General features: G+C 42.5%; 1 protein-coding gene across 3 annotated transcripts; it reads left to right on the forward strand.

The window, feature by feature from the left end:
• The first annotated feature begins 2,068 nt into the window (after nt 1–2,068).
• ENC1 (ectodermal-neural cortex 1) lies at nt 2,069–15,258 on the forward strand. 3 transcript variants are annotated; one of them, XM_036403190.2, is made up of 3 exons: nt 2,069–2,306; nt 6,900–8,713; nt 12,156–15,258. In XM_036403190.2, the coding sequence occupies exon 2, from the start codon at nt 6,912–6,914 to the stop codon at nt 8,679–8,681; it is 1,770 nt and encodes a 589-aa protein (XP_036259083.1). In that variant the 5' UTR covers nt 2,069–2,306; nt 6,900–6,911; the 3' UTR covers nt 8,682–8,713; nt 12,156–15,258. The 3 variants fall into 3 exon arrangements, with proteins under 3 accessions (XP_036259083.1, XP_036259085.1, XP_036259084.1); XM_036403192.2 differs by lacking the exon at nt 2,069–2,306 and adding an exon at nt 2,350–2,516; XM_036403191.2 differs by lacking the exon at nt 2,069–2,306 and adding an exon at nt 2,351–2,499.
• Nucleotides 15,259–21,912: the final 6,654 nt, after the last annotated feature.

Genomic DNA, 21,912 nt, shown 5'->3' on the forward strand with positions numbered 1-21,912 from the left:
AACCTGTTTATTTAACAGGCAAAGCATTCACAGCATAAAAAATGAACAGTATTAAACAATAAAACCTCTTGCCAATCTGAAGAGATGACAAACTCAGAAAGTCCCCTTGGTGGGCTGTAGCTTGCACTGGAAATGCCACAGTCCAGGCCTGGCCCGGTGGCCACAGGTACGAGCTGCCCGTGCTCTGCTGGGTGCTCAGTCCAGAGCAGGTTTGAACAGTTCCAATAAAAAGAGAAATCACAGTTTAGGGAACTTCTCTGCCTCAGCTAGCTAAAAACTAAGTAAGAAGCAGAGGAGAGTTCTGTCCCGCTGTCTGTCTGTCAGCAGACAACACAGTCCAGGAGCAGGATGTGGGGGAGCAGGTGCAGATTCTGGTCACAAACTGCACACTTCTTTCTGGATCTTCGAATCAGTCTTAAAGGTGCAAAACTTATTTCTGGGCTAAACAGACAAATGGGGATACGAGCACCAAAATGTCACCCCAGGACATTGAGATAATCTGATTTACTGACACCAGATTGTGGAAGAGTCACCATAATGGACAGGATTTGGGTGGAATCTCTTCAGGTTTACTTGGGGGAAAATGTGGGAAAATAGGATCAAGGCATTTTATGGTTATGTTACAATGAAAGGAAAAACCTGGACTCAAAACGTGGACAATACAATGTGCAACAAAGGTTGAACGTTCACAGTCTAATCCAAAATCCTCTAGAGGTACATGACTCAAGTGAACACTGGTGTCCATGAATACCCCTTGTGCAAGGTTATTTACAATTTACAACAGCTTCTCACACCTAAGCAACTCTGAAACATTCTTTATTACACACAGATGTGCAACATTTTTAGACCATGCAACCTGCAGCCTTCATGTTGTAATAAAACAATATTGTAACAAGAAATAATCTATGAAACAAATTACTCTTTAATCTGCTCCCTGTTCAGCTATGCTCTCCAGGTTTGCATATGCCCTCAGGATGCCTAGAATTACAGATGTGTCCTGCTGTACATTAAGTGTGTGCTAATCTGCAGAGACTGAAGTCCAGCAACACAAATATAAATAATGCTCTGCATGTTAGCAAATTGCTTGCAGGGCATTCTTTTTTTCAACAGGAGACATTTTATTATGAAGAATAATCAAATTCTCCAAACAATTATATTCAAAAAGAAGCTTCCTGCTGGTGCAATTGTTCTTATCTTCCTTAAAGCCTCTTTAGACTAATACATTGCTTTAAGTGATACTAACAAATAGTAAGCTAGCAATATGCCCAATGTTTAGCATGGTACCTTATGTTTTTCTTATACAGAGCCACACAATACCATTATGTAAACACTGTTGTTATGTCTAGGAAATGTTTATTGTTGAAATCGGCCTTTTGCACAAATGCGTTTTTCACATACTTTGTTAACTGGGAAATAATTAAAGCCAGGCTTCCCTTTGTGCTGCGGGAGCACTCCAGTGGGCGGCTATGAAAGGGCAGCTCGGCGAAGGGCTCCCGAGCGCGCACGGCCCGCGGTACCTCCGCGGCACCGCCCCGCGGGAGGAGCAGCGCCCGGCGGCGGGCTCGGAGCCGGCGGTGCCCGGGGTCCCCCGCGCCCTCCCGGCCGCTCCCGGGGCGCAGAGGAGGAGTTTCCCACCGTCTGCCCTGCTCGGTCTTCGCCACCCGACGGGACATGCCACGAGGACCGGCACCCCTCCCGGCCGCGCGGCTCTCCCCAGCCCGCGCAGCTTTTTCGGTGTTTGCGCGGCGGGGCGCACCCCTCGTACACCCGGAGCAGGAGCTCCGACAGCGAGTGGCTGCTCCGCCCGGCCCCGCGGGGCCCCCACGCCGCCCCGGTGGGGTGCGAGGCAGGGTGGGCAAGGCAGGAAGCAGAGGCCATCCTGCAGCGCCGTCCGCGGCGACACGAGACACCGGCGGCACCTTCCGCACCGCTGGCCGGGACGGCAACTGCGAACGCGCTGCCTTCGTCCTGCCGTCCCGCCCCTGCCTGTCACTCACAGGCTTTGCATAAAGCCTGCCCCCGCCCTCCCAGCCCATATACCCCTTCTCCGCTCCGTCGCTGGGACAGAGCTGCGGTCGGCGTGCCAGCAGTAGCTGGAGCCGCTCTTTCCCTTTCTGCCGTCCCTCTTCCCTACCTCCCGCCCTCCTTCCGCGACCCGCCTCCCGCCAGCGGCACCAGCTCCGCCCGGCGCTGCTGCTCGCTCGCCGCGTCTCCGCGGCACCGCCGGACCGGCACAGCCCAGCTCCTCTCCCATGCGCGGCGCTGCGTCGCCCAGGGATCTCCGCGCTCGCCCGGGAGCCGCTGCTGTAAGTTGGTGCCGCCGGCCCGGAGCAGCGCCCGGCACGGAGGGGAGACGGGCGGGTAGAGCTGGGGGTCAGAGCTGCCGGGCAGAGCTGCCGCCGCGCTGCCGGCGGTGCTTCTCCGGCTGGAGCCGGGCTGCCTTGTTGGTCCCCGGCACAGGCGCAGGCTGGACCTCCTCCGCCCTGTCCGGAACGCCAGGTACCAGCGGGGCACTGGTGGGTAGACGTTCGCGGTGGTTTGCTATCTCCTGTACTTGGCTGCCCTCGGAAAGTGTGGGCTCCTGTTACGGAGGCTGCTAGCCTCCCTGTTGGGCTTCGGCTTCCTGCTTGGGGCCCCGAGCGGTCCCGAGCATCCCTCCCTCGGCGGGCGTGAGGCAGGGCAGGGAATGAGCCAGCGCCTCGCTGCTCCCTGAGCTGGCTGCGGCGCTGCTCTCCCTGCGCCGGTACAGAAACTTTTGCACGTGGTTGTTGCTCTATAAAGCAAACTAAATGCATTTTAGCTTCTCGCACTGGTTTTTATATCAGTCTGGGAAGAAGCTCTTTGAGTTTATTCTCAGAGAAGGAGTTATTTAGGCGTTTTGATGGGGCGAACTGAGGGGAATTTGGAGTTGCGTTTCTTTGTTTGCATGTGGTGAGCTGTAGTGCATTCCTAGCAGGACCAGCGTGTTCTGCTTTCTGTCTCGCTGCAGGTCCTAGGCAGCCACTGAGTTTGAAGACTTGAGGCAGTGTCACGGTTTGCCTCTGCCACACTGATAGCATCGGTACAGATTTAGCAATGGAAAGCGGTGTTAGTTACATTGATGGGATGATTAGCAGATTTCCTCTCTTTCAGTTGTTTCACTGATTCTAAAGAAAAACGCAACCACCACTGTGTAATTATACAGTCATATTTAAATAAGCGTGCATCAGAGATGTATCAGTTATTTGAAAATACTTTTCTTTTGATTTAGGCATGCTATAGAACTGTTAAGTAGGACAAGGAGCCTGTTGTTTAGTCTTAAAGTAGTGTTTACTACTGGGCTGCTGTGACAAGTAGCCTGTTGAAGTGTAATTATAAATCAAAGTATTTGTTCAACCTCTGTTCCTAGATAAAATCTATGTCTGTAATTTACTGACCACTTCTTGTCTTTTACATACAAGTCCTATTTCTAAGGAAAGAAATGCCTGAAGGGAATTGTCTAATATTATTCAAGATGAACACTTGATCACTGACAGTAAATTACCTCTGCTGAAGTATTTGAGGCTTGCATAATTTCCAACACTAAGCAGAGAAATTGGAGATGTCATTTTTGCATGTTAGTATTCTTCCAAGATTTTGGATTGACCTAATTTACAGAAACACTGCCTGTTAGTGAATGATGGTACTTGCTTCTAAGGGTGTTTGTTCAGCTAGTCTATGTGCAAATGCATCTCAGCACCACACTGGAGGAAAAAGATGTGTATAGATATATATCTTTGTTCTGTTTGGGGAAATATCTTAGCTTATCTTAATTGTGAATTGGCATATTTTGAATTCCTCTCAATAGATGACATTGTGATGATAAAAGCAATCTTACAGGAATAGTTCAAGACCAGCATATGTGAAATCTACTTCTCACCAAGAGACTAAGGCTTCTGTTATAGTAGGGTGAAATGCTGAGTGCCTTATTCAGTAGCTGTTTGGGAGGGGTTTTTATACAAATTATTGATTTTTTTTTTTTTTTTTTTTTTTTACAGCGGTATTTGTTTCCATGGCTGTGGGTGGGCTTTGGGTAACAGACAGTTATCTGTTCCTCCCCCCTGCATGTGGTCTGTACTTCACTAGCCTGCACGGTATGCATAACTGCAGGGTGGTTTTTTTATGTTTGTCTCTATTTTGTTGTGGTTATGGGCTCATTCTGAATGGTGCTGAACAAGCATTGCTCATGGGAGTACAGAGCCTGGTGAAAGATCTAAATCCCTGCATCTGCAGCCTCTGATATGAACTTTACCTGCCCTATTCCTGAACCCTGTGTGCATGACAAAAGAAAGTTTTCAGTAAACTCTGAATTCCCTCAATATGTGGGGGCAAAGAAGAGAACCTGTGTTTTCATAGAGATCCTGACATGCCTAGACTGTGATGTCTACACTCACATTCAGCTAACTGGAATGGAGTGTGGGGGGCAGTGAGCATGTTCACATACTGGTTATTCTGTTGTCTCTGATCAGTGGAGTGTTTAGCTCCTACCCTGCTCCCTGGTGAGGAACCTTCAAAGAGTAAGTCCTCAGTGTGAGGAAAACCTACCTGTAAAGATCCAGTGAATACTGTGCCTTGCATCATAACAGCATTTAAGACAGTAAAGTGCCTGGAAAAGTTTGAAAAATTTGACAGTGAAGTGTTCAGCTTCTTATTTGTGTAATCAAACTGCTTGTATACTAGTATTCCAGGCCTTGACCTTTCTGTAATCCTTCAGTTCCAGGAGATTTCAACTTGTAAATGGTCAGTATCTTATTTTTGGCTATAGATTAAGTGGGTTATTTTAGTCTGAGATTAGTGGTCAAGATCCTCGAATGACATCAGGGTATTTTTTTTGCCAGACAATACAACTTCATTAAAGGTCATATAATTTTCCTTGTAAAAGAGTTTGTGTTTTGACGACATACCAGCTGACTTAAGTTGTTCTGTGCTTAGTGCATTTAATAGGTTGGCATAGGGAGCACTGGTATGATCCCTTACTAAGCTTTTGTGTAGGTAGAGTGAGACAGATACTCTGCCTTGTAGCTCTGATGTGTAGGACTCCTCTCTGTTATGGAGGACTTTGGATCGTGCACCATATATTGGGTAGTGTTGCTTGCTATTTTCAATCCCAGTTAAATTTCATGGGGCAAATTGTGTTTCCTATTAATGGAAGTGGGCTATGGTAGTTTTACACTAAGGTGTCTCTCTATTCTTTATTTTAAGCTGGGTTTAAGGGCTTTATTTTTAACTGAAGGGAAAGGTGTAACACAGACTTGCTGTTGTTCAATATGGTGAATCAATTATATTAGCACAGAGAGTGTGGAGGATGTACTGGCTGTGCTGCAGTTAGACTGCAGGTGTTGCATGTTCCATATACACAGATTACTTGTTCTGAAATGGAGTCTGCTGTGCAAATTAAATGTGTGGTTTTGAGTTTCTCAATATTTCTGGTCATATGAATCAAGAAAAATACATCTATTAAAAATGCTGGTTTTGAGGCTTGTAAACCTCATGTATTATCTTGAAGGATGAAGTGTGGGAATGAAATTCTGCAATTTAGTGCTGCTTAAAGATGCTCAAGTATATGGAAATGCCTGTGTGAGAGCAAAGTATATCCACATTAAAAACCTTCACAAGTGGCCCCAGGTGCTCTGACTTAGGACGTTGCATGCTTTCCAGGTAGATCTTTTGGTCAGTTCCTTATTTGAAAGTGCAGTAAAAGGTACTCTGGACATGCAAATAGCTTAGTAATTAGTCAAGTTTGGTTGTTGGCTTTTGCTGAGGTTTTTCTGCAGTTTGAAGAGAGAGAAGTGAGATATTTCAGTACCAGTCACAGCCACAGCTTGCCCTGAGTTCTTTATGTTTCATCTCCTACTATTTGCACTGTGGCTTTCTGGCCATTAGCTTTATATTGCTGTCAATATTCCTCCCTTACCCTATACTCCGTACTATTCTGACTTGACTCTTAGTTAAATCTGGAGACTTGCTGTAATTATACATAGGCCTGCACATCATGGCATGTAACAGTAACGTTCACCTCTAAACAGATCTGAGTAGGGTTTTGTTTGTTAGGAATAGGGCAGGATAGGATAGGTTTATGCCTCTTCAGTAGTTCAGAATGAACAATGGCTTAAGCTCTGAGGACCTGATACTCCAGGTGGCTTCAGAGGCGGTGTCTCAGTGACTTCAGCTGGTGGTCAAAACATGTTTTTCTGCGACACTGCCTATGTATATGCTAAATCACTATAACAAACAGACACTGAATTCTATGAAATAAAGGTGGAATCTGTAGATTTTACTAATCTTATTTTTTTACAGTTACACAAGTCTAAATATATGATACCAGGGTTTTATTTTAAAGTTTGTGGGTTTTTTTTTTTTTTCATTTTGTGTTGTTGCATATGGAATCACTATGCCAAAGGGAAGCTTCCTAATGGGATTAGTAGGTTTTTGTTCTCTATGCAGCTTTTGACATTCCTTAGGTATTCTGTCTGGTAGCTCTTCCTGCTATGATTCAGTACAGGAGAATGTTTCAAGCGTGTGCATGTGTATGTATGTAATGAATCAGCTGGTCTAGGTTGGGGAAGGGTGAGAAAATCAGTCCAGGTTCATTTTCTTTCTCCAACTTACTTGCTTACTGTATTGCTATGAAAGTTGGAGATCAGGTTTCCCAAGATAAACCTGCTCTTGGGCAACAAATTTAGAGTATGTCATTTATGAATCTCAGCTTACAAAAAAATAAATGCATGCCAAAGGGAGATGTAATTCTCTGTCCACTCAGTTGTAAATTAAGTCTTTTTCTTCCCCATAATGTAGTGAATAATACACACATTTTTTTTTGATATGTAAAACTAAAAATGATTTTGACTTTTATTTATTTTAATTTTTTTCTTTGCTTATAGGTGTGAAAGAAAATGTCAGTCAGCATGCATGAAAATCGCAAGTCCAGGGCCAGTACTGGCTCCATAAACATATACTTGTTCCACAAGTCATCCTATGCTGATAGTGTCCTTACTCACCTAAACCTTCTGCGTCAGCAGCGTCTCTTTACAGATGTACTTCTCCATGCTGGAAACAGGTCATTCCCCTGCCACAGAGCAGTTCTAGCTGCTTGTAGCCGCTATTTTGAAGCAATGTTCAGTGGAGGACTGAAAGAGAGCCAGGACAGTGAAGTCAACTTTCACAATTCTATTCACCCAGAGGTCCTGGAGCTTCTTCTGGACTATGCATATTCCTCCAGAGTTATCATCAATGAGGAAAATGCAGAGTCACTGCTGGAGGCTGGTGACATGCTGGAGTTTCAGGACATTCGGGATGCTTGTGCAGAGTTTCTGGAGAAAAACCTTCATCCCACCAACTGTCTTGGTATGCTGCTGCTGTCAGATGCTCATCAGTGTACCAAGCTGTATGAGCTCTCTTGGAGGATGTGCCTTAGCAACTTCCAGAGTATCAGTAAAAGCGAAGACTTCCTCCAGCTGCCAAAAGACATGGTAGTGCAGCTCCTTTCCAGTGAAGAATTAGAAACTGAAGATGAAAGGCTGGTATATGAATCGGCTATTAACTGGGTCAACTATGACCTGAATAAGCGTCACTGTTACCTGCCAGAGCTACTGCAGACAGTGAGACTGGCCCTCCTGCCAGCCATATACCTTATGGAGAATGTGGCCATGGAAGAACTTATCACCAAGCAAAGGAAAAGCAAGGAGATTGTAGAAGAATCAATAAGATGCAAGTTGAAGATCTTACAGAATGATGGAGTGGTCACCAGCTTGTGTGCCAGACCCCGAAAAACTGGCCATTCACTTTTTCTTTTGGGTGGCCAAACCTTTATGTGTGACAAGCTGTATTTGGTGGATCAAAAGGCAAAGGAGATCATTCCAAAGGCTGACATTCCAAGCCCACGGAAAGAGTTCAGTGCTTGTGCCATAGGCTGCAAGGTGTATATCACTGGGGGACGAGGATCAGAAAATGGGGTCTCCAAAGACGTGTGGGTGTATGACACCCTTCATGAGGAGTGGTCGAAGGCTGCTCCCATGCTGGTGGCTAGGTTTGGCCATGGCTCTGCTGAACTTAAGCACTGTTTGTATGTAGTAGGGGGGCACACTGCAGCAACTGGTTGCCTTCCAGCTTCCCCTTCAGTATCCCTGAAGCAAGTAGAACAGTATGACCCCGTGACCAACAAATGGACCATGGTTGCCCCACTGCGAGAGGGAGTAAGCAATGCAGCTGTAGTCAGTGCGAAGCTGAAGCTATTTGCTTTTGGTGGTACCAGTGTTAGCCATGACAAGCTGCCCAAAGTCCAGTGCTATGATCAGTGTGAAAACAGATGGACTGTACCAGCCACCTGCCCTCAGCCCTGGCGCTACACGGCTGCAGCTGTTCTGGGAAACCAGATTTTTATTATGGGTGGAGATACTGAATTCTCTGCATGCTCTGCTTATAAATTCAATAGTGAGGCATACCAGTGGACTAAGGTGGGAGATGTGACAGCGAAGCGAATGAGCTGCCATGCAGTGGCATCTGGAAACAAATTGTATGTGGTTGGAGGCTACTTTGGCATTCAGAGGTGCAAGACATTGGACTGCTATGATCCCACGTTAGATGCATGGAACAGCATAACAACTGTGCCCTATTCATTAATTCCCACGGCATTTGTCAGCACATGGAAGCACCTCCCCTCCTAATTGTGTATTTGTTGGCAATTACAAGTTATCAGGTAAGAAATAACACCTTTGAATTTCACTGTAATAATGCTTTTCAAAAAACATTTGAGCAGCAGCTCTGAGGAGGGGTGAGTATGTTTGATGCAGTTTTACATCTGGATCACCTGAGACACATATGTTCACGGGCCTTTGAAAGCCAGGCACCACATCTGTGACAACACCAGATCCTGGAAGTTAGTTTGCCACATATCGTGCACCAGCCTTTACAAGGCCTTTTCCTCTATGATTTAGATGTAAAGGACTGAGCAAAAATAACATTTTCATCTTGTGTGGAAATGCAGATAATATTTTTAAAATTGACTCTGGCTCTTAAGTACTAAATGCATGCTAAACAAAGGTTCCACTGCAGTTTGTCTGATGACTGAGACTAGGTCACTCTGCATCCCAAAAAAGATACAGTAAATTCTGATCTGAAGCCTCATAGTGAATTCACTTGACTTTTCATGCAGGCAGCCTTCAGAGAAAGTTGCTGTCTTATGATAGGTGTTTTACAGGGAGTTCAGGCCTAATTTTCAATCTCAGCTAGACAGCATGGTTGCATCTTCATGGACTAAGGTTGCATTTTCTCCGTTGTAACACTTTAAAATACAGACTTTTCAGAATACTTATGCTTATATATGTTGAACCACGTATAGTGTCAGGAAGATATGTAATTAATATTGCAGCCTGAAATAATTACTAGTCTATAGCACACACTGTTCCAAAACAATTTAATTATACATAATGGGCCAGGTTCTTACCAGATGCAACTTCAGCATTGTATCTTCTCACAAGCAAGTCTGAATTTGGTCTTGCTGGATGGGTTGTTGTGCATTTCTTATTTTTGGGTGGAGGGGAGAAGATTTTTGCTATAAATCTGTGTCTTTTGCAACAAACCTGGTAGACTCCCATTTGTGTTGTGTTGCTTTTATTCCCCATTTCCTCCTTGTGGCTTTAGTACAAAATCAGTTACTGCCAGTAACTATAACTGATAAAAATAGTGATGTCCTTGATCCTAAATAATCAATGCCCTGTGAATGGTAATTTCTTTTTGCATATGAGCAGTGTATATTGTACCCATGAAGACAGGCAGATTATAAGAAAAAGGCAAATAAATACAGTTGCAGTAATTAAACAAGCTATTCATGTGCCTCTGGGTTACTGAAAAGTTCAGACTGAAGAGGTTCTCCAGAATATAGGAAGAAGTTGTGTTTAAAGACTTTTCTAGGTTCTTCTGTTTGGGACAGATCATTGGGAAGGTTTTTTGGTGTTTTTTGCAGCAGTAGATATTTGCCTGACTCTTGCAGTAAATGCAAACCCCAAAGGCCTTGGAAGCAATGTAGATAGGGCAGACAGTTACTCTTGTAGTTGTCTTTCAGTTGACTGGCACTTCTGATTGAGTAAAGAATACAAGGTTGGGCCCATGCAAAGCAGCAGCTCAGCTTTGAAATCTACTGTGAAATTGGGCAGTGTTGTGCCATGATGCTCTGCTCTCAGGTGATTGTTTGCCTTGAAAACACTCTGCCCTCTACCCTCTCCCCACTTTGTTTTTCCAGACTTTTCTTTGGAAAGCAGATTAAACTCTAGAGACTTACCAGGTCCTGGTCATTGACTGTAATTGCCCCCCAAAAGCAAATGGAAGTCCTCATTTCTGTGTGTCAGCTTCCTCCCTAGCTGGGAACTACATCTCGATATCTTCAGTTAATTTGTATTATTACTGACTTTATGCAGTTCTCAGTGTTATCAGAACAGCAGTATTGAATGCCCGGACTCAGGTCTGTGCCAAGAAAAATATTGACTTACTCTTCTGAGTCTCACTTAATTGTTCTGGAGTTTACAGTGCATGAGGGAGTGTTTTATTTTGAAAAAGAGTTCTCTGAATATAACGGTGCAAAAAGCTTTCCTTTACTCTGCAGTATCTTGTTAAAAGCCATTATTTTATCTTCACTAACACACAAGATATCTGGCTTAGCTAGCACACAAGATAACTGAATGTAGCTGTAGACTGAAATCTCTCCAGTGCTGTGTGCTCATCCAGTAAGTAGGTTGTTTTTTTTTTTCTTCTGACTCCTGCTGCTTTGTCAGTGGGTGGGAGGGCCAAAAAGGAAATTACTTGTGATTACTCTGTTTTCATGGTGCTGTGTGGCCCCAATCTGACAGTTTTCAGGAAGACTTCAGTCTGCTTTGTCTTGTTCCTCAAACTTGGGAGTTTTGGGTTGGGTTTTTTCCCCTCTGTTTTGGAATTATTTATAGCTTTTTTTTAAGTTCATCCCATGACAAGAAACACTGTTTTGACTTCCATGTTGATAGTCTGTTTTGATGGGAAGAGTGTCGTGCTATACTGAAGAATGCCTAGAAAAGACTAATCAACACTGAGTGGACCCTTTTTTTAGACATAAAAAAAATAGCCCACACTTGCAAAAACACTATGGACTGTTATGGAGGCTGGGTTGTTTCCTGTGAATGTTCTCTGTTGTTCTTAGACATCACAGCCTGAGAGAGATGTGGTGTGTTCAAAGGATCTGTGAGTGCACTAGAGCTCATTTGCATTGTAATGAAGTAGGATTTGCCTTCTAAAATTGTAGCAGTGCTGTCAGAAATATTGTGATGAATTGATGATGGTTTGGAAGCTGGAATTTTGATACAGCTTCAGAGTGAAAAAGCAAAGCACAATCTCAGCATCCAAAGGCTGAGTTTCTTATCAAATAATTGATTTTATAAAGGACTGTAGGATGGATTTATTGGTGGATGGTATACTGCTGTTTAAAAAGAAATTAGGCAGAATTCTGCTGAAATTAAAAGTAGATGTATTTTAAGTAAGGGAATTCTATGGCCCTCTCTGTTATGAGTAAATTAAATTCAGAATTTTTTAAGGTGAACAGAGGTATTGGGGCAAGACACTTTCAGCTTCCCTTCTGCTTTGCTCCAACCAGGTTGGTTTTGGCTGAGGTATAGAAAAAACTCTTCACTGAGAGTTCGTGTGTTCTTTTGTGAAAGAGAAGTTACAAAAGGTTGTTTGCTTAAAACAAGTCTACAAACTTTTTAAGATTTTAGGGGAACATAAAAATGTGGAAGTATGCAGGATACAGAGTCTTATCACTTTAAAGTGTATCAGGGCACTTTGATTTAGGTTTCATGTGACTGAATTTATACCCAAAACATTAGTCAGTCTTTTTGCTGTCAATAGGAAGGTTTGCAGACTAATGTTAATAGAATAATAACATCAGAATCTGTCCCTAAATAATTATGTTCTTAACTCATTTATGTATTAATGGTTGGGTATTGCACAAGAACCTTGAGGTTTAGGGTGGGCATGGAAGCCCATGAACTGGGTTGTATCCTAAGCCTAGCTTTTAGATTTTCTTTGACATCTAACAAAAAACCTTATGGTATATTGTTGCAGCAAAACCTTTTAAGTAATTTCTCCTTTCCCTCCACCTCTTCCCATGCTTTTAGTTTACTCCTTTATTTGAAGAAGATAATCGGAACCTCAGATCTGGAGAAGTTTTTATGAAGAAAAATCATTCAGCGTTTCTTGCATTTGAAGAAAATCATCTGCACCTTGTAAATTATCCAACCCAGACATGAAGGAATGGGAGAAGAAACCCCTGTCTTCAGTTCTTCAACACATGGTTTAAATATGAATGGACAAACCTTGTGCTAGTAATTGTGGATTAATGCCCATGTTAATCAGTCCTTCAAAGATGAAAAAAACAGAGACAGAATGTCTCTTAGCTGTGCACCACACATCACTTGATTTCCATGGACCCCACTGTTTTTATGTGAAATTTGAAATGGTTGTCACCTCTCTTTGTGGTGGTTTGAAGTGCCAGCGCCAGCTGCAGGGGCAGCAGGCCAGCTCTGAAACAGCAAGATGCCGCTGTGAATGAAGATACAGCGGCATTGCTGCTGAACTCTGCTGACTGGAGTGTGCTTGCCTGTGGGCAGTGCCCGCAGCATCTATTACACCCTGTGTTGCATTGTCCTGTGTGCAGGAAATGACCTTCTGTTCATAAGGACCAGTCCAGTGGTGAAATGTTTTTGCAACAGTGGGGAGCAAACATTACAGCCCCAAAATGCTCATTGTTCCTGTTCTTCCCTGTATTTATAATTCAGTCTGTCCCTTTCCTATTATGTTACTTGTTGTAGATATAGTTATTTATTGTTCAGTGCTTGCATGCTGAAACAATGCCTGCAATTGTCTTCATGTTGCAAGGGCTTGTGTGAATTGTATGTTTTGCACATATTGTGATTGCTGACTTGCTCTGCTGCACAAAGAAAGAAAACTATTGGGTAACAGTTGGAGGTGGGAGGGAGGAGTGGCTTCCCAGTCGGTAATGGAAGGATTACAAGACAGGATTTAAAGTTACACGTGTACTAAAGGAAGAAGCCATGGAGGTCACTTTCTCAGGCCACCAGCTCCCCAGGTTGCATGTGGTGTGTCTTGTAGATGGTGTCCTTGCAACATTTCATTTGTTGGTCATGCCTTTCAATTTCTAACCTGGAAATAGCCAAAGTCTCTTGCAACACTCGCTTTGTGCAGCTTCCTGATTGCAACGCAAATACTGTGGAAGAGCTTCTGGATACCAAGCCCAGATGAAGTCATTGTCCAAACTTATTTATTTATTTATTGGGTTGGAGGAGGGTTACCTACAATATAGCCACATTGTCCTGAAGGAGTGGAGAATGGTGATTCAAGAATAAAAACAAAAAAGAAAACCTCAACATAGGTTAATGATGAAGTCTTAAAAAAAAAAAAAAGAAGAAAGAGCAGCAATTTTGCACTGACTGGATTGCCTCATCCATCTGGACTTCAGATCATCTGAGTGGCCAGATGTCAAAGACCCAAGTGCTCTAGAAAAATTCTTATGGGGATAGAAAATGAATTTCAAACCTCTTATCTTAAAAAAAAAAAAAAAGCCCTCAAACTCTGCTGCTTTTTATTTTTGTTATCCAGGTGTGTCTTTAATCACTTGGTTGCTCAGAAGCCTCAGATAATCCTGAGAAACCAAACTTTGATTTTTAAATAAAATTGTTTCTTATTGTTCTGGTCTTTGGACAGAGATGAAGCTACTCTTTTTCTTAGGAATTTCAGAAGCTTGTGTTTCACAGGTACTTTCTTTGCCAGATCCTGTAATGAAGCTTGTATTGTATTGTGTTTTTTCTTAAATGTTTCTGGAGCCCACTTAAACCGGCACATTCAGTAACATGGTTGGTTTGTGTTGTGGTATAAGTAAACAGCTGCATGTGTGCATGCAAAACAAAAATAGTCACATTTGTGATGCTTGCCTTTCTCTGTGTGAAAGTGATGTAGCTGTATTTGTGAAAGTTTTGTCATCTGAAAGTGTTTACATTGGTCACTGGAAGTTTCTCTGCGCTGCCTTATGTTTGATTTGCTGTTTGGAGTAGATTCTTTACATTTCAGAAATAAAGTATTTGGAGTTCTGTGAATGCTGAGAGAACATTGATTAATAAGCAGTCATTTGCAGTTTTTAAAAGGGTGGGTTCCAGCTAGATGTGATAAAATTATAGTTCCACTGATGAAACTGATTCCTTGAAGTGGTAGATTAAAAAAGTATTTAAACCTACAACCTCTCTACCCTTGCCCCCACTTAGACAACCTTTAGCAATAGGAAAACAGATTAGGATAGGTCTCCTTTCTATATCCCTGTACCTGCACAGGTTGCCATGTTGAAGCAAACAGCCTTGAATTTTTGTTGGCCTTTCATCTTGTGGATCACTCTCAGGAGTGAAGGGAGCCATAAAATCAGACTTCCTGTATTTTGCATGTCCTCTCCCCGGGCACTAGCAACTACATAAGGTACCAGGAAGTAAAGAACTGGGTCCCCAGGGGCCCCTGTGTTTGAATAAGGACATGTAGCTTTGAGATATGTGTTCTCTGTCAAGCTGATCAGAGTCCAGAGGTGGAGCTGCCTTGCATCTGACTCTATAGCTTTTGAAATCTATTTTATAGCACCATTCAGCTTCCAAAAGTGGGATGAATTTTCTGCAGCTGTTTCCAAACTTGTGGTCTGCTTTCAAGTCCTCAGTTAATTCCTGTGTGTAGGCTGAAGGAAACTGAAGTCAGGGTGGGCATCCGGCTCTGCAGGGACTACACGAGGATCTTGCTCTATGAGTTGTTGTGGGAATCCTGGCTGACTATTTGACCATTTCAGCCCTGCGAAACACCCCAGACTTAGATAGAAGCAGTTCACAGCAGAGTGCACACAAAAACCCTGGCATAAGATGGGAAGGTTCCTCTTATTTTGCAGGCTGGTTACTGTAGAAACATGTAACAAAGGACAGCCTTCCTCTTCTGGTGTAATTGTGCAGCCCCTTTTCTATATGTCTGACATCTGTCTGAGTAAGAGTGATTAGAACAGAATAATGTTCCCATTCCTGGCCATTGAAGATGTGGTTCATGTGCTAAAAGCAAACTGCAAGTGAAGAAGTAAAATTGTCTATGTTGTTTGCTACTATGTCTTAAGATTTTGTAAAACTCACTTTTTTTCACAATGTGAAACTGAAGGTCAATAAATTATTAGATATTTCCTCTCCATGGAATGTTTATTTGAAGTGTTGTCTGTTCCTCCCCTCTTTCCTCACCACTAAATGCTTTGAATCCTTTATAATGCCCTTTTTTATGTCCTCTTAAAAGAAGCACATCAGCAACATGCAATTAAATGCTTTGGTTTAAGCTTCTGCTTCAGCTGCGCTTTCCTTTCCTTTGTTCTCTACTGCTGCTCTTACTATGATCTCTATCTCAAAGTTCAGCAGTTAAAACTCAGAAAGCCTCAAAACATTTAAGAACAGGAAATGCAAGTTTGTTAGAGCTTGCAGTACAGTTTAGTTAGTGCCTGATACCACTTGGAAGTGGAATTAGGCATCTTGAATCCTTTCTAATTATTCTCAAGTCAGAAAATCCTGGCTGCACGTAAAACATTCCAATTGTTTTATATACATGCGTAGTCAAACTCTTTGACTCTTTGAACTTTTCATCTTACTTATACTTTTGTGTGTACATTCTTAGTTTTGGGTGGGTTTTTTTGTTTGGTTGTTAGTTTGCTTAAATACCTTTTTAATGCTATTGATTTCCTGCATTGGCTTAGCACCTGTCTCACCTGAAAGAGTTGCTGAAAACTGTTCAGATATAAAATAGCAAGTTTTCTGACATCTTCTAAATTACCTCTTTTAAAACTCTTGCAGCTGCCCTGTGAAAAGCCACAGGTTTCTTTGTGGTCTTTCTTTGCTCCAAAGAGTTGGGGCCATAGTATTAAGTGACTTTCTGGCTTTGGCATGGGTTGTTTAAGCTGTGTTTGAGATATTTGCCATCAGTTTTGGCTGATGGAGTAGGACACTTGGAGAATCTTTAAATATGAAGAATAACAGAAGAAATCAGCCTTTCCACAGAGCAAGGTAAGGTTAAATTAGTTTCTGTGATTATTGCAAGCTCTTTGCTGGACAATAACCTGGGTTGGTTTCCTTTATTTGGATTTCACCAGGGCATGGGATGCTTACAGCAGCACTGGGCATGAACAAACTGCTGTAGAGTGATTCAGCTGATGTCATTTTAGGGTTACTTACTCTATCTGGTCATGGATTCAAACTCCTTTGCTGGGAAGTTTTCTCATACTGGAGGTTCAGATATTTATGGTGAGAGTGTAAAAAAATAATTACATTTAAGTTTTAAACAACTGATGATCTTCACAAGACATCTGCAAGGCATTTGCTTTATTCATAGTAAGTGTGGAAACTAAATGCCTTGAATGATTAGAAAAAAATCAGCTCATTAGCATTGACTACAGCTTCATCAAGCATCCTTGGGGTGATCAGCCCTGACCTGTGAAAGTCTCAAAGGCCCTGTTTATGCTAGTAAATTGAATATGCCTGGGGATGATCTGGCATGGAGGCCAGCTGGCAGGAAACAGCCTTGAGCCCTTTGAGCAGCCTCTTGTCCTGGCAAGACAGGGTGGCTGCATGCAAACTGCTTGGAGTGGCTCCTGGAGTGCTCTGGCTCCTGAACCCTACCCAGGAACACTCCAGAGGAGTGCAAGTTTGCATGGGCCAAAACCACACTGGGGCTCTCAAATGACTGAGCAGAACTGACAGTCTGTTCTATGCCTGGGAACACACCCAAATACAGTTTGGTATAGTGCCATTGTCCCAGCCAGAGCAGTGAGCAACATCACCTTTAGGTCCTTGGTAGCTGGGCAGACTGATAACTGGTTGTATGATCCAGCATCGTGACCTAAATGCTGATGAAGGTGGAGGGAGGAATGCTGTCTCTGAGTGACACAGACCTTGGTAAGTGGGAAAGTTGGGTCCTGAAGAGGTGGAATCATGCAGCTTCTTCAGATGCAACGACACGAAGCTTTGGAAGTGCAGAGAGAAGAGGCTAGGAGTGTCCGTACTGTAGGTGAAAAATGTTTGGTGTGCCCAAAGCCTTCCTGGTGACAGGGCCTGTGGGCTTTGCAGGAGGTGCATGGTGTCTCCTGGTCTCAAAAAAAAAAAGGAGCAGAATTTCATCAGAGCCACAGCACAAGTGTGTACATGGGAACACACACATGTGCCCCTACATGTGCCCATAACTGGCAAACACCAGACAAGTCACTTCTGTTATAAAGTATAATTAGTCCCCAGTTTTACCCAGCGTGGCCTCGTTTTTGGCCCTTACACGCAAAATTTACTCTCCTCTACAGCGTGAAAGGCTGTGAAATGGTCTGTCATCTGGGTGTGTGTATGCATGTAAACCGTACAGAAACATAAATATAGAAAAGTCATATGTTTATTCAAATTTTTATGTTTGTGTGTGACATGAAGCCAAATACAAACTCACTCAGTAGTAACATATACACAATACACAAAAAAGTCTGTCTTCTGTGTGTTCTTAATAATGGTCTGAATTTTAAAGTTTCACTATTTGTTAGAAACTCTACATTTAAAAATGATAATTACCCTTAAAACAAAACATGGCACATAAGGCGTGACTGTGAATTAAAATAAGTGGCTAAATAAATTACAAATCTCTTTCATAATTATGTTAGGCAATGCTTCTGGCCTGACAATGCTCTGACACTCTCAGGAAACCAAACTAGACAATGTAAGCTTTTTTTGTGTGTGTGTGTGTCTAGTTACCCTAGAAACCATAATCTGTATCTCTGAAGCAATGGGGAGCTATGAAGGAGGCAAAGCCACAGGAGTTTCTTCCAATACCCCTCCTAATCCTTCTCTTTATATTATCAGACATTCAGTAAATTACTTAGCTTTTGGTAGTAGATGAAGTTCATTAGATATTTTGTAATCACTCTGGAATTTGTGGGTCATAGTCCATGGTCTGATTCAAAGGTAAACTTTATGGCTGTGTTACTTAATTGTAATTACATATTTATATGAGCCAAAGCCACAAATACAAGCTAAGACTTTACAAACTTGCAGCCCTTTCTAGGAGATTTTAACATACCTCATCACATCTCATCCCAACAACAGGTCCCTTAAGGAGCAAAACCACTTAGTCCCAGCCTCAGGCTGAGAAGCTGGTGCATGGGGGATTGAAGGGTGCAACAGAAGTACAGGCAGAGCCTCCTCAGTTCTCCCAGCACCTTCTGGAGGCACCAGGTGCACTGCACCAATCAACAAGATGTCAGGTTGCTTTGTGAGACTGGCTGTGAAAACTTGTAATCTCATTAATATTGTTAATTGGCTTGAGAAGGGTTAAACTACTTACAGAGATATTGTCTCCCAAAACTAACAGACCTGGGTCTAAAATAAATAGGAAGGACTTGTCATCAGATAAACACAAGCAACCTGGCTTTTTACAAAGCAGTGAGGAACAATAATTCTTTCAGGCAGATGGTTACTCTTTACCTAAAGAGCACTGATAGGAAGCAGACAAGTTTAGAGAACTGCTGGTAGCAGAGTATTTACACAGACTTAAAAGGTTACCCTGCTCCTTGGCATCCCTCCCAGTATGCAGAGGTACTGAGCAAAAGAAAGATGCAGATTGGACCTTTTATCTTAGAGGCAATAGGCTTTCTTTTCCATTCCATGAACAGAAACATCTTGTCTTAAAACACTTAGAAAGAGTGTTTTAAAGCCTGGGGGTCCTATAAAGGGACTCAATCAATGTGGACTTCCTCCAAGGGTGATTGGCTGGCTGGAGTGGCTTGGTTCAAGGTTTGGGAAGCATCTGTGAGAGGAGACTAGTGGCTGGTGGAAGTGTCCTTGAGTATACAGGATAGTGGTTCAGCTTTCATTTTCATGTGAACGTACCCTTTACTTTCTCTCACTCCATCTTTGCCCTGTATAAATTCCTCATGGGGCTGTTGCCATGGATCTTACAGTTAGACAAGGAGCAGTGAATGTTGCAGGATGAGGAGGAAGGGAGGTAAAAATCTTTTGAAGGCATTTGCTTTCATATTGCCACTGAATATGGTCCAGGAACTATATACCATGGCCTGATAATCCTGTGGAGTATCTGCATTTATCCTGCTCTACCTCTATGTCTCGGCCACACAGCTTGTAGGCAAGAGCTGTTTGCAGCCTGTGTGGCACTGACCTGTGCTTAGCTGTTCCTGGCTAACTTGTCAAAAACTCTGGAAGTAGTTGTATCATAAGGTAACGCCTGATGTGATGTGTTAGCCAGGGCTTTGTTGGCTATAAAAGGGTTAGTCATCAGTGCTGATGTATGTCCTCTGAATGTCCTCTTCTGGCTGAAGCATGCCTTTCCTGTTTGATCCTGCAAATGGGTTTCTGGAACAGCTGGGTGGATGCAGATGCTCTGACAAGGGACTGCCTCACCTTGCTTGTGAGTCTCCAGACACTTTCCCAGTTACTGGGGGTATTTTATGTCTTGATTTATTGGCTACTTTACATTTTTAGCAAAACAATTTGAGTTGATACAAACAATTCCCTTTCCTCCACCTCCTATACTGGTGAAAACACCTCCCTTTTGGCTACAGAGCAGTGAATCTGTCTTTCATCACCCAGTGGGTTTTTGCAGATTTATTTTCCAATCTTCTTGTGATGGACGTTCAGTTTACTTCATTTTCTATACAAAGATTACATGTGACTTTGCAGTGGCTGGGAAACCCACCTGTGTTCCTCCTGGCCACAGCATTGCAGGGTACTGGGGGATGAAGGGACATCTTCTTGGCTTAAAAGCAGCTTCTTGTGGGAGATTCTTTGGTTCTGCCCAGGGATGGAGGTGTTTGTAATAAAAGGGTTGAGAGTGGCATCTTGAGAAACACAGGAACTTTCTTCCAGTTGGAGAAGACTTAATAGGCTCCAAGATGCTAGAGGAAGTTTCCTAGGAACCTAGAAAAGATTTTCTGGGGTTTCTTCAGTGCTCACAGTTGCTGGACTTGGGCAAGACTGGATGGGGAAAAAGAAGAATTTTTCTGTCATGCACTTTTCCTCCACAAAAACATGACATTTGTGGTCAAGCAACTCTACTTGGTTAACCTCACACAGTGCATTTGGGTTTCTACTTAAAAGATATTTTATCTGACAAATAAATATCTACAGTAGAATTAGTGGATATCTGCAGTAATATATTAACTTGATCAAAGCCCATAGACATCTATGGTCCATCTTGCTGTCATGAAAGGGTAGAGCACACTCACCTCAAGCTTCATGCAGGGTCATGTTGAGCTGATGCTTGGTGTTTCTTAACTGAGACTACAGGCAGCAAATGGGTAAAATGACTGGAGCTGTTTGCAACCCCAGAAATTGGGGATATGGACCTGGATCCTGACTCTACACTGAGGCTCAACTTCAGATAATTGCAGGTGAAGCTGCCAATAAGCTAAGGCACATTGTCTCACTATTTGCAGCTATTTTGGGCCTTAGAAGTACAAGTAATTTCTTTCTCCTGCTTTAGTTCATTTCAAAGTTACAAGCATTAAACTACTGCTTTAGTTCATATCAAAGTTACAAGCATGAAAATAGTATTTGTGGTAAAAACTCCTCCAAACCATTAAAAATGTGGTATGGGTTTTATAAATTCACAGACAAACTAGCTGGCTGTTTAGACAATTGTACAATCAAGCCCCCATAATAAGAATATTTAAATAAAAAGACATAACAGTAATATTAAACTTTGTTGGAAAGGCAAATAATGGATTAATTTTGATCTCTAAAATAGACAAAACCTTTTTACCCCCCCAATGTTTGTTAAGCTAATCTGGTTAAAAGCTGGCCTATAAAATGCCTTAGCTTTCCCCCTGTCATCTCAAATACAGTCTTTACCCTGAAAGCATGTCTGTGTGTGCTTAACTTCACACAGCCTGAGTATTCCTTTTGAGTTCAGTGGATTAATTCAGAGACCACAATGTTAGCATGCATCACTTGCAGGATTGAGGCACATGCTAACAGGAAACAATTTTGTGATGGAGCACTGCAGACTACTAAAATGAAGTGTTGAGAAAGAGCCAAACTGTGTATTCTTTTCCGGAGGCCATCAAAAAGATTGGTTCATGAACAAACAGATTTTATTTTCACTTAAGGGTGCTTGAGCAACACAATATGCAGAAATCAACTACAATGACTTGGAAAATCCTATCTAAACAGCACAATTTTAATACTTTCAGATTGTCACTGTCAGAATTTATCTAGCATTATTTTCGCATTACACTGTATTCATTTCTTTAATATGCTTTATTAGTTTCATAAAATGCAGAAACGTAAGTGTTCACTGAATATTACCCTGTCTAGACAGTGATGTGTGCATTAAAAAAATTATTAAATACTTTCCAGCAATTTGCCAAGAACTGTATTGGAAGAGAGGGAGATGATGTTTCTTTTTTCTTCTCTGAATAAATAGGAGGAGACTAACTGCTTGGTGATCTTGACAGCCCAGTCTGAGAATTCACAATATTTGTGAAGAATTAGATACAAAAATCCCAAATTTATTTCCTTCTGTTCTTATGGTGATGAGAACTAGTTATCCACCCATTTTCTGCTGCTGTTGGACACCACCAATGCCTCTGATGGAGATGTGCTCAGTGAATGTGCTGTTAGCAGTGAGCATATCCTGCAATCGAATGCTTGGACTAGGGCTACAGTCAGGCTCGGGGAGACAGTTGTCACTCTAGCTCAGCATCCTGCATGGATCAATCACCTGATAAAATGCATCAGAGCAGTTGTGAGAAACTCTACAGCAGGAACCTGTGACATAGCTAACCTTCCTGAGGAGGTTCTCTTTGCTTTCCTGAGT

The sequence above is a fragment of the Molothrus ater genome, chromosome Z, assembly GCF_012460135.2.
Source record: "Molothrus ater isolate BHLD 08-10-18 breed brown headed cowbird chromosome Z, BPBGC_Mater_1.1, whole genome shotgun sequence".
Lineage (NCBI taxonomy): Eukaryota > Metazoa > Chordata > Aves > Passeriformes > Icteridae > Molothrus > Molothrus ater.

Coding starts and splice junctions, on each gene's coding strand:
- ENC1 (XM_036403190.2), top strand. CDS start 6,912: ATGTCAGTCAGCATGCATGAAAATCGCAAGTCCAGGGCCAGTACTGGC.